Source organism: Cetorhinus maximus, chromosome 16 (assembly GCF_964194155.1).
Source record: "Cetorhinus maximus chromosome 16, sCetMax3.hap1.1, whole genome shotgun sequence".
NCBI lineage: Eukaryota > Metazoa > Chordata > Chondrichthyes > Lamniformes > Cetorhinidae > Cetorhinus > Cetorhinus maximus.
The window spans coordinates 91,224,859-91,237,170 of NC_135894.1; the positions used below are offsets into that span (position 1 = coordinate 91,224,859).

Here is a 12,312-nt window from a genome sequence, read left to right on the forward strand (position 1 = left end):
ATTCCAGTGACGGGTCACTGAACCCTTCTTGGCTTTTGGGGCCATGTCTTCACTGGAGCCGTCCTGGGCTGCAAGGATTGAGAACTGTGTGCGCGGTTGCAGTTTTGATCTGGCACCTGGAGCGAGGAAAGCGTGAGGTAATGGTGTGGCGGTGATTCGGAGGCTGCCTGTGAGCAATAGGGTCTGTTCCCTGTGGCTGTATAATTAATGAGGTGGGAAGCGGATGATGCAGCACAAAATATTGCCCGTGCCGCTGGTGGGAAAGCTCTCTTATTTTTAAGCCCGTCACCGCACTTGGTGCAATTGAGGGAAAATCCTGCTTATTGACTCCTTACTGGGCTTTAGTTCCATAGGCGACTCTCTCTCAATGTCTCACTCAGTTGAGCACTGTTTATATGTCAGTTTGGATGGCAAGTATCGTTGGACACACCATCCCACAGTGAACAGTGTCATAGTCAAGCCTTATATTCACAGTATGGATTAGGATCAGGAACGGCAACCCTGGCTGATTTTCTCTTGCCTATTCTTAAGACTGTGTTAGACTTAAGGTCAACCTATTTTCTTTTAAGTCATTTTAATCCCACTTTTTAACCCACGCTTTCTTTTACTACAATTTTTATGAATGTTTGTGGGTGGGGTTGCCTTAGATACGATACTCATACTTGTAAGTGGCACTTTGCAGTCCTGTGTGCAGAGATGGACAAAGGTGAAACAGAGGAAGACTGTCTAACTGAAGAAATGGGAAAACAGAGTGTACATGATTGCTTAATTGACAAAGGCTAAAAATGTGTTTTTCTGCTTTTGGCTTAACAGACAAAATAGCCCACCTGCAAAAACTGTGGGCAGGATAAGATAGGCACTGAGATAAAAACAAAAAACTGCGGATGCTGGAAATCCAAAACAGAAACAGAAATACCTGGAAAAACTCAGCAGGTCTGGCAGCATCGGCGGTGAAGAGTACAGTTGATGTTTCGAATCCTCATGACCCTTCAACAGAACTGTTGAAGGGTCATGAGGACTCGAAACGTCAACTGTACTCTTCTCCGCCGATGCTGCCAGACCTGCTGAGTTTTTCCAGGTATTTCTGTTTTTGTTTAAGATAGGGACTGAGACTGTTTACCCTCAAGAAAGTCCTGCGGACCATGGAGGATCTGTTCTGAAGTGTTTTTTTTTTGGCTCAAGGTTGAACTTTTATGAACTTGAACAGGGATATGTGCCACCGGGGGTGTGAGCATCGGTGCGAGTGACACACTTCACACTGTAAACATCTGGAGCCCAAGAGGGTCCGGGCAATCGTCAGGAAGTGGTGACCTCGTCAGCCACTGAAGACGTGGAGAGGGTTCATTCGGCAGAGTGACCACGCTGGAATGGGACCCTGGAACGTGGAAATGTCAATTGCCATTTTGTGAGTATACTTCTCATGACTTGGGATACCCAGTGAAGGAGTCTGATTAATCCACACGGTTGTTCTGTGCGGTTATACACCCAGAGTAAGACTAGAAGCTAAGCAGAGTATAGCCCCAGGTAAGGGAGGAGCTTTACAACTGACATGACATATGAAGTGTTTTCAGAGCCTGATGCTTTGTGACAATGCATGCCTGAGCATTAATGCAGGGTAACACTGTAGGATGTTACCCATTTACCCCTCTCAAACTTACTCCGTTCTTCTTTTGAAGAGTTGACCCTTTCTGTGGGGCAGATCCATAGACAGAGCAGCCCACCAGCAGCTCACTCAATTGGCCAATCCTTGTAAAGTAAGTCTGTTTGAACATGGGGGCGGATTTAATCTAAAGCTTCCGCTAAGTGCATTTCCCAGCAGAGATCATTTCATCATCAGGAGCAGGGGCCCTGGATGACCTTTCACCTCCTTGACCCAGCAACATGGAGCCCAGTTGCACTGCTCTGACTGGTCGAGATTATGCAATCATTTCTAAAAACGCTATTTACCTCCTTCATCGGTCAGACCCCATCCTGAAATCCAGCAGGCTGTACCTTCTGCAAAGTCCTGGCCTGAATTGGGAAGACAGATAGGCTGAATCCAATCTGCGTTGAAAAAAAAATCTGCAAGTCATTCCCTGGAAGCACTTTCCCAAACTAGGACTTCAAAACAAAATCCTAAAATAGCACAAGTTGAAAGTAAAACACGTCTTTGATTTCCATGAGTTGACGAACACTTTTTTGAGGGGTGACGGGATCTGGAGAGTGACAGTGAGTGAATTACTTTCTCTTTAGAGGCCAGGCAGCAGAAGGCACAGCCACCAATGGCACATCGGTGACAACTGGGGATGTGGGAGGGGATAGAATTGAAGGAAGGCAGAGTTTTTGGAGGGTTGTAGGTCTGGAGCAGATCGCAGAGACACAGAGGGCTGAAGCCATGGTGGGGCATGAAAACAAGGATGGGAGTTTTATAATCGAGACATTTCTGGAACAGGGTCCAATTCTTTATCTCCCTTTAGGCTTCTCTGTGATATCAGATGACCTTTCCTCAGTTTTCCCTGAATCCTGCTGGGCTCCAGGCTGTAACGGGCACTCTGAATCTTGCCTGGGTCACTCTGGGAACGCTTGGCCTGCTGAATGATGCCAGGCACAGAGAACGGAGTGAGGTTTTCACCCTACATAGTCGAGCCTGGTTCAGAGTGAAGCTCCCTCTACTCTGACCACAACTCAACGCCATCCTTGGCAAAAAAAAAAGTCAGCCTGTTGCGCTTGAGTGTCATTTCCATATCCCAGAGCAGCAATCCTGCTAATCTCCGACCAAGCCTAGACTTGGCTGAGTTGGGGTAGTTAATTTTAAAGGAGTTTTAATCTCAGAAGAGAACTGCTGCATTGTGTAATGCCTGTTTGGAACACTAGTCTTTTGTGTGGCCAGTCTGAGTGTTGTGTCAGTATTACGCCAATGGGTGGATAATTACGTACTGAATTTGTGCTGTGGACTCAGGCTCAGGGGGAATTGTATTGAAAGCGTGCCCAGGTTCGTTTTCAGATAGCAATGTTAAAGCTTAGCGAACAGAAGAGGCTTTTACCCAATCCACTTGGACTAAACCTTGATCCAGGTCACAAGTGAAAGGGCAGTTTGCTGATGCGCCCATTAAACAATTGCCACTGCTTTTATGTTTCAGAACGGGTCCAAAAAACCAAAGTTAAGGGTTTTTTCGTGAGCTTGGAAAGTGGGAGATGAAGTTACCATGAAACATCAGTGGCCTCTCCAGTTTTATGAGAGCAATATCGTGATCGTAGCTCCGACCTTTGTATTTCTTGTGGTGTATGATCTTCTCCACAATGTAGGACGAACTTTCACTCAGAGGCTGCTTTACAATTCCCACATATACTTTCCACGAGGAGAGGAATATAAACCTGAGGCCAGAATGGACAATCCTGGATTAGGCAGATGCATTTTGGAAATGCTCATTCTGTGATCCTAGCTGCCCTTACCCCTTTCCCAAGTGAGAAATCGCACTTACCCCAAGTGTAAGATTGAAACATTAATCCCCGCAGGGTCAAAATCTCGATGTGGGAGAGGGTTTTTTAAATGTTTATCTTAGTTTTCTGTCCTCTGCCCTTTCAGGTGTTGATCCAAGTACACCTTTCCCAGATGATCTCTATCCTCCTTTACCATGGCCAAAACAATGGCCTGTATGGGCCCAGCCTTGACTATCACACTGTTCCCCTGACCAGCCATCCACCTTCCACCCTTTGGAAACATGTGCTCATTCCAGGACTCTGCACTAAGACCCATTCACCCACCACCCCTGTAGCTTACTGACATGTATTAGCCCCCCCCAGCCTGGCAATGCCTCAACGTTCAACTTCTCATCCTCGTGTTCGGGACTGCACAGGACCTCACCTCTCACCCCTGTATCTGTAACTTTCAGCAGCCCTGCAGTCCTCCGAGATCTCAGTGCTCATCCAATTTGGTCCCTGATTTCCATTGCTCCACCATTGGTGTCTGTGCCTTCAGCTGCCCAAGCCCTAAGTTCTGAAATACCTTCCCTAAATCTCTCTCTCTCTCTCTGTCCCCATCTCTCTCCAGCTCTATCTCCCACTCTTCAATTTTAAGATGTTTGTTAAAGCCTCTTTCACCAAATTTTTCATCGTCTATCGTAATATCACTTTCCACAGCTCCGAGTCTGGTTTCCTTCTGATAGTTCTCCTGTCAGGCGCCTTTGGATGTTTTGTTATGTTAAAAGCGCTACATATATACAAGTTATACAAAATGACTCATATTTGCAGGCCATTCCAGCTAGGCCAATCCAGAACTCTCTGATGGATATCCACTTTCCATCAAGGGTCACCCTGGGTTGAGGTCAGGGCCGGAATTTAACGTGCGCAATGGGGACTTCAAACAGGCACTTACCTGGGCAGAGTCGGGCTCCCCATTTGTTTAAGCCCCCAATTGGATCAAAATCCCACCCCCAAGAGCTGCCAGCCAATCAGAGGCTGGCAAACCCCCAACACCAGCAGCGCCACCCAGAACTGTGGCCACTGCCAGTATTACACTCGAGGCTTCAGGAGGGGTCGGCGATTGATCCAAGACAGGGGTTAGTGTGGGCAGGATTGGGGTTGTGGGCGGAGGGTCACCTGTGAGGGGGGAGTAGGAAGGTTGGAAGCAAGGGGTGTGGCTTACTGCTGGGCCCCCAGTCCCTGGTACCGGATCTCTGAATTGGGCACAAGAGCGCCCATGAACGAGAGACCCTCCAGCTAGCTGCTGGGCCGCCTCACCGGATGACAAGTCCCCCGTTAGTTGAATATCAGCAATGGTGGGATGAAGCTCTTAAGTGATTCTTAAGTGGCGCCTTAAGGGCCACAGTTGGCCTCTGGGTGGGAAGGTTGCCTGCAACCTTGATCAGAGGAGGGCAGGGAGCTAGAGGGATTTCCACCCCACACCGACCCACCTGATCACACAGTCCCCCCCAATCTCTGAACTGACCAGGGTGGGAATTTGGGGGAGGGGGTGCATTAAATTCTGCCCCAGAAGGCGCGATGTGACTTACTCAACAACGCAGTGTGCAGCCGTCGCTATCCACCGTGAGGCGATGATGGACCCTCCACATAGGTGCTGTCCATCGAAGTGAAGACTTGCTTGCCAAGGCCACTGGCCTACCACCGAGAGATTGCCACCAACAATTCGGGGCGAGTACCTCGGCCGAGAGCCACACTCTGGACAAGGAAAGTCACACACATTTCAGGGCAAGCTACACATTTTAGAGGTTTGGTTCTTCTCTTCCCTCCTCACTGCCTGTTCCTCCCTTCACCCGAGAATCATAGAGTCATTTATGGCACAGAAAGAGGCCGTTTGGCCCATCAGGACAATGTCATCTCTCTGTAGAGCAATCCAGTCAGCCCCATTCCCCTGTTCAACCCCTGCAGCCCTGACAGTTTATTTCCTTCAAGGGTCCAACCAAAATCCTTATGGAATCTTTCAACGTCTCACCTTCCACCAGCCTCATAGGCAGTGAGTTCCAGGTCACTACCACTCTGGGTAAAAAAGTTCTTCCTCACACCACAACCATCCCACCTCCCCACCCCAGCCCACACCTGTCACCCAAAATCTTAAATCTGCATCCACTAGTCCCATCAGCTAATGGGAACAGTTTTTCTTTCTCTACTTTATCTAAACCTGTCACAATCTTGTACGACTCTATCAAGTCACCCGTCAATCTCCTCTGCTTCAAGGAGAACAAGCCCAGCTTCTCCAACCCAACCTTGTAGCTAAAATCTCTCATTCCTGGAACCATTCTGCTAAATCTCCTCGGGATCTGATCAAGGGTCAATCTCCCTAACTTGCAGTGCCCAGAGCTGGATGCAATACGGCCATTGTGGCCAAACCTGAGCTTTATAAAGTTTCACCATAACTTCCCTGCCTTTGTACTCAATACCTCTATTGATGAAGCCCCAAGATCCCATTTCTTTATTAACCACTCGCTCAATAAGGCCTGCCAGCCTCAAAGGTTGATGCACATGCACCCCTAGGTCGCTCTGCTGTTGCACACTCTATGCCATTAATTCGATATTGCCTTTCCCTTTCCCTATCCCTTCTGTCTCTTCTTCCCTCTCCCCCTTCCTGTACCCCTCTCACTTCATCCCCTTCACACACACTCCTACCTCACTCCTCCTGTGATAAGAATCTCCATCCCTCACTCCTTCTCCCTCCTTCACTCACACATTCACCCCTCGAGCTCCCTTGCTTCTCCCTCTCCCACGCCTTCTCCTACACTCACTTGGGCTCTTTCCTTTCCTTATATACACACTCCCTCTCCCTAACTCACTCCTTCTCCTGGAATATTCTCCTTCCCTTCCTCACTTTCACATCCCCATTCTCACTCCTTATATCGGCTCCTGTTCCCTCTCCCCACTCGCCCCTCATTGACTTCCTTCTGTTCTAATTTTTTAACCCTTTTCCTACCCACCCTCGATCCAACTCCCACTCTTTTCTGCTCCCACCTCGATTTGTGAATATAATGAGGCTGCTGTCTGTTTCGGGTGGGATGCTGCTCTCCTGATTTTGTGCCTGCTCATTGTTCTGGAGTGGTTGTGTAGTGTGTTAAATTTTCAGCCTGCTGCCCACCCCATTTCCACAGCAAAATGCGGATAAAAAAATAACCCTCATAGCAAAATGCACATCTTTAACTCCAAATCTGCAAACATCAACACTTCAATTTATCCTCCAGCTGGTGGTGGTGTTGTACCATTAAATGACATGGTCTCAGCAGTGCCACTTAAAGACTAGCGGTACTGCACCCTAGCGACCTCATTTAATTTACCAAGTGTTGGGTGTTTGTTTCATGAGATTTACAGCGTGTTACATTTCTATTTGTCTATCACCTTCTCACAATATTTTGTTTGTTAGTCTCTCTAACTTCCATCAACATCCTATATGGTCGCCAATGGCAAGGTGTCTTTTAACCTGAGAGTGTGGCAGAGGGATTCAATTGAGGCTTTCAAAAGGGAATTAGACTGCTATCTGAAAAGGAAGAATGTGCAGGGGTTATGGAGAGAAGACGGGGAAGAGCACGAGGTGAATTTCTCATTCGAGAGCCAGCGCAGACACAATGGGCTGAATAGCCTCCTCCTTCTGCACTGTGACAATTTCCTGATTCTGTGAATCTGTTCAGGCTGCTATTGAAATGCAAGTTTCTCCATTTTAAAAGGAATTTCTGTATTGGCTGGCGGGTAAAATTGTGGCGGGCGATGTTTTCTCTTAACATATTTGCATTAAATTCCTCAGTTTGCTACTTCAACGGAAAATAAGAAAGTAACCAAAAGGATCTCACAAGAGTTTAACAAACAGTTAGTGTGCAGGTACAGCAAGTAATTCAGGAGGCTAATGGAATGCCGTCCTTCATGACGAGAGGGATTGAGCATAAAAGTAAGGATGTTATGCTTCAGTTATACCGGGCATTGGTGAGACCGCATCTCGAATACTGTGTGCAGTTTTAGTCTCCTTATTTAACGAAGGATGTTAATGTGTTCAGAGGAGGTTGGCTTGATTGATACCGGAAATGAGTGGGTTGTCTTATGAGGAAAGGTTGGACAGACTGGGCTTGTTTCCACTGGAGTTTAGAAGAGTGAGGGGTGATTTGATTGAAGATCCTGAACAGTCTTGACAAGGGTGGACGTGGAAATGATGTTTCCTCTTGTGGGTGAGTCCGGAATTAGGCGGGGGGGACCACTGTCTTAAAATTAGGGGTTGCCCGTTTAGGACAGAGATGAGCAGAATTTTTTTTCTCTCAGGGGGTTGTGTGACTTTGAAGGGGGTGGAGGCGGAGTCATAAAATATTTTTAAGGTGAGGTAGTTAGATCCTTGTTAGGCAAGGGAATCAAGGGTTATAGGGCATAGATGGGAATGTGGAATTAGTAATACAAACAGATCAGCCATGATCTTATTGGATGGCGGAGCAGGCTCGAGGGGCCGAATGGTCTACTTCTGCTCCTATTTCGTATGTTTGTATGTTCATATGTAAATCGACACTGCACCAAGTGAGCTTATCACATCTATTTTAATAAATTCGTTTCTTCTTCTGTTGGTTTCCCATTGCCACTTCCTCCCGTTTTGCCTGACCTTTTGCGGCTTGACCCCAGAGATTCCTATAATGGCAGGTCAGAGTTCAGGGGTCAGGGATTTGTCAGAGATTGGCTGATGTGATAACTCGATGGAGCAGACAGGTTCCGTAAAGAAACTGTAAAACTTTATTACGGAGACATCTCGGAGTGTTTGCACCTAGACCCGATCCCTCGTCCGAAAGGCTCCGCCCCCCGGATCGTCTGCGCTAAGAGCTCACTGGTCAAACCACCGCAGCATATCACATGACCTGTGATTGACAGGAGGGAGGGACAATACATCCATTAACCCCATTTCCTCCCCTTTTAGTTTCTTACAATGACTCTTTACAGAACACATTTGAACACCCAACAAACATATATAAAATTTCAGGTGATTATAAATCAAGTCTCTGAGGTGCTCGTCTTATACAGCTAGAGCAGGTTAGCTATACCACTGGAGGTTCCCCAACAGGATCGACAGGGTCTGGAACTGCAGCATGAGACACATCGTCAAAACTGGGCAGCTCAGGATTTGGCAACTCCTCTGAAACATCTGGAATCTCTGATCACACAGCTCAGGGGCAGAATTTTCTACCTGTCGGGGTGGGGGGCTTGTGCAGGAGCGGGCGGGAGCTGACAGGTTCCCGATTGGCCCCCCCGATTGGGGGCGCGCCGCCATTTTAGCGTGACGTTTTCCCTGAAGTGCTGTGCGCTCCCTGTGCGGTGGGGGAGGGGGGTGGGGTGGGGATTCAGTCCCCAAGCAGGTCTGTGTGCTGTTTCGTGTATGCGTGTGGAGGAGGGCACAGATCTCTCTGAGGCAAAGTGCTGCCTCAGGGAGATTGGTTGAACTTTTGAAAACTTATTAAAGGTATGAAAATATTTTCCTGAAATGTTCCCTCATGTGACGCTGTCACATCAGCTGGGACACGTCCATTACTTTTATTTAAAAATCTTTCAGAACATTTTAAATCCCTCATCCTGCCCGTGGATGAGGTTTCATGCTTTTTCGGAAGGCCGCCTGGGATCTTCGCCTGCCCGCCGACCTTAAGCATTGATGGGCAGCCCCATTAAGTTCATTAATTAGTGATTTAATGGCCACAATAGGTTGTTAACAGTTTGGCGGGCACACAGCTCAGTCGGCTGCACGTCCATCGAACTGAAAATCTAACTAGCACAGGGTGACGTCGGGACGCAGGCCTGAAGTCACCCCACGTCATTTTACGTGTCAGCGGGTGGGCCCTGCCCCCGCCCCCTCTGGCCGACCTTGTCCCTGCCCCCTCTGGCCGACCTTGTCCCCGCCCCCTCTGGCCGACCTTGTCCCCGCCCCCTCTGGCCGACCTTGTCCCCGCCCCCTCTGGCCGACCTTGTCCCCGCCCCCTCTGGCCGACCTTGTCCCCGCCCCCTCTGGCCGACCTTATCCCCGCCCCCTCTGGCCGACCTTGTCCCCGCCCCCTCTGGCCGACCTTGCCCCCACCCCCTCTGGCCGACCTTGTCCCCGCCCCCTCTCGCCGACCTTGTCCCCGCCCCCTCTCGCCGACCTTGTCCCCGCCCCCTCTCGCCGACCTTGTCCCCGCCCCCTCTCGCCGACCTTGTCCCCGCCCCCTCTGGCCGACCTTGTCCCCGCCCCCTCTGGCCGACCTTGTCCCCGCCCCCTCTGGCCGACCTTGTCCCCGCCCCCTCAGGCCGACCTTGTCCCCGCCCCCCCAGCCGACCTTGTCCCCGCCCCCTCTGGCCGACCTTGTCCCCGCCCCCTCTGGCCGACCTTGTCCCCGCTCCCTCTCGCCGACCTTGTCCCCGCCCCATCTGGCCGACCTTGTCCCCGCCCCCTCTCGCCGACCTTGTCCCCGCCCCCTCTCGCCGACCTTGCCCCCGCCCCCTCTCGCCGACCTTGCCCTGCCCCCTCTCGCCGACCTTGTCCCCGCCCCCTCTTGCCGACCTTGTCCCCGCCCCCTCTCGCCGACCTTGTCCCCGCCCCCTCTCGCCGACCCTGCCCCCACCCCCTCTCGCCGACCGGAAAACGCTGCCCCAGAAATCGACGGTTCAACAGTAATGGCAGGTTGATCAGTTAATTGTTGGAATTCTCTCTGGCACTGATATGATTTACATACGTATGGATGATTCTATCCCTCACTTGTACCTGGAAAAGTAATGGACCAGTCGCTGAAACAATGGCTCCCAGAGCCCAACAGGGTCCACTGTTGGAATTTCGCATGTAAACCGTGTCACCTACACTGAATGTGCGAGCTTTACTGTGTATACCATGGTTAAATTTCTGATTACTCTGGTCCCACGCTACCTTCCCCTCTAAATTCGGAAACACCAAGTGTAAACGTGTACGCAGACAGCGTTTCATGAATAACTCCGATGGTGTTGGATCCATAGTCGAATGTGGCGTTGGACGATAACTTAAGGGAAACCGGGAAAGTCGAGATTCCAGAGTGCCTTCTGATAACTTTTTCATACCAGACTCAAAAGCTTGTACAGCCCTCTCAGCTAGACCATTCGATGAGGGATGCCAAGGGGCTGTTTTAATATGTCGGATTGCGTTCAGATCCATAAATTTCTGAAACTTGGTGCTGGTAAAGGCTGTACCATTATTAGAAACGACAATTTCAGACAGGCCACGAATGCTGAAACAGTGCCATCGCTTCTCGATAGTTGCGTTTGACGTTGGCAATTTGATTTCATATAAATTCATCCATTTTGAATGTGCATCTACAATTATCAAGAACACGATACCTAGGAATGGACCTACATAATCAATATGTAGTTGAACCCAGGGTCGACCAGGCCACTCCCACGGGTGCAGGGGAGCCGAAACAGGCAACTTCTGTTGTTGCTGACAATGGAGACAGTGCTTGACCATGTTTCAATGTCACTGTCAATGCCTGGCCACCAGACATAGCTTCACGCAAGCATTTTCATCTTTAATATGCCTGGATATGCACTGTGGAGCTCTGTCAAGAGTGGCTCTCTATCTTGAGAAGGTGCAACAGCTCTTGAACCCCACAACACAATTCCGTCTTGACAACTTAATTCCGTGTTTCTGACATGGAATGGTCTCAATTCTTCAGATACAGGTGAGTTTGGCCATCCTTGCAAAACAAAGTCTTTGACTTTCAACAATATTGGATCTCTGTTCACCCAATTCCTAATTTGTTTCACGCAGACACAGGCAAAGGATCTAAGAAATTCATTAATAGCACTAATTCTTCTGGAATGGGAGTATTTACAATACCATTTGGTAATGGGAGATGACTGAGTGAATTTGCATTTGCAATGTGTGGGCCAGGGCGGTACATAAAAGTATACTTGTATGCAGGTGATGTCAGAACCCAGCGTTGTATTCTTGCTGATGCTATTGGCGGAATGGCCTTGTCCTTGCTGAATAATCCCGTTAATGGTTTATGGTCTGACACAATGGTAAAATGTCACCCATGTAAGTGCTGATGAAATTTCTTTGCACTGAATACTACTGATAATCCTTCTTTTTCTAGCTGAGAATAGCCATTTTTGGCTTGGGAAAGGGTTCTCGAGACATAGCCAATGGGTCTTTCTAATCCCTTTTCCATTTTATGTGATAAAACGGCTCCTACACCATAAGGAGGTGCACCACATGTTAATGCCAGCTCTTCCGATGAGTCATATAAATACGACAAATACAGCAATTTCTTTGCTTTCACAAAGGCTTCTTCCTGTTGTAAGCCCCATGACCAAAGATGGTTCTTTATTAGCAGCGAGTGTAATGGCGCCAAAACAGTTGACAGGTTGGGTAAGAAACGGCAATAGCAGTTGATCATACTCAGGAAGGACATGAGTTGTTACATTGGATGGTAATGGTGCATCTTTTGTTGCCTGAGCTTTATTTTCTACAGGATACAAACCCAAGGCATCCACCCTGTGGCCTAGATAAGTGACTTCTGGTGTTTGAAATGTGCATTTTTCCCTCTTTAACCATACGCTGGCTTCCAGGAACCTTCTCAGCACCTCCTCCAAGTTGGCTAAGTCTTCAGCCTCGGTTAACCCAGTGAAAAGAACATCATCCAAATATACAATCACTTGTGGAAGTCCTTGCAGAAGCTCTCCATTGTTCTCTGAACAATAACGCATGCTGTTGAGGCTCCAAAAGGTAAATGAGTGCACTGGTAGAGACCCTTGTTTGAGTTAATAGTAATGTATTCTCTTGATGTGGTATTCAATCCTAATTGTTGATAGGCGCGGCTCATATCTAATTTTGTATCTGACTGGCAGCCTGCTAGCTTGGCAGATAAG

At 48.7% G+C, this 12,312-nt stretch overlaps 1 protein-coding gene across 1 annotated transcript in view; it reads right to left on the reverse strand.

Annotated features, from left to right (window-relative positions):
* Positions 1–12,312, reverse strand: part of tmprss3a (transmembrane serine protease 3a) — a 60,768-nt gene that overhangs the window by 8,689 nt on the left and 39,767 nt on the right. Inside the window, exons 8-10 of the mRNA XM_078560478.1 lie at positions 4,992–5,157; positions 3,185–3,354; positions 1,948–2,043 (exon numbers count right to left, since the gene is read on the reverse strand). Of these exons, the coding sequence (XP_078416604.1) occupies positions 1,948–2,043; positions 3,185–3,354; positions 4,992–5,157 (432 nt within the window). The remainder of the gene's footprint in view (positions 1–1,947; positions 2,044–3,184; positions 3,355–4,991; positions 5,158–12,312) is intronic.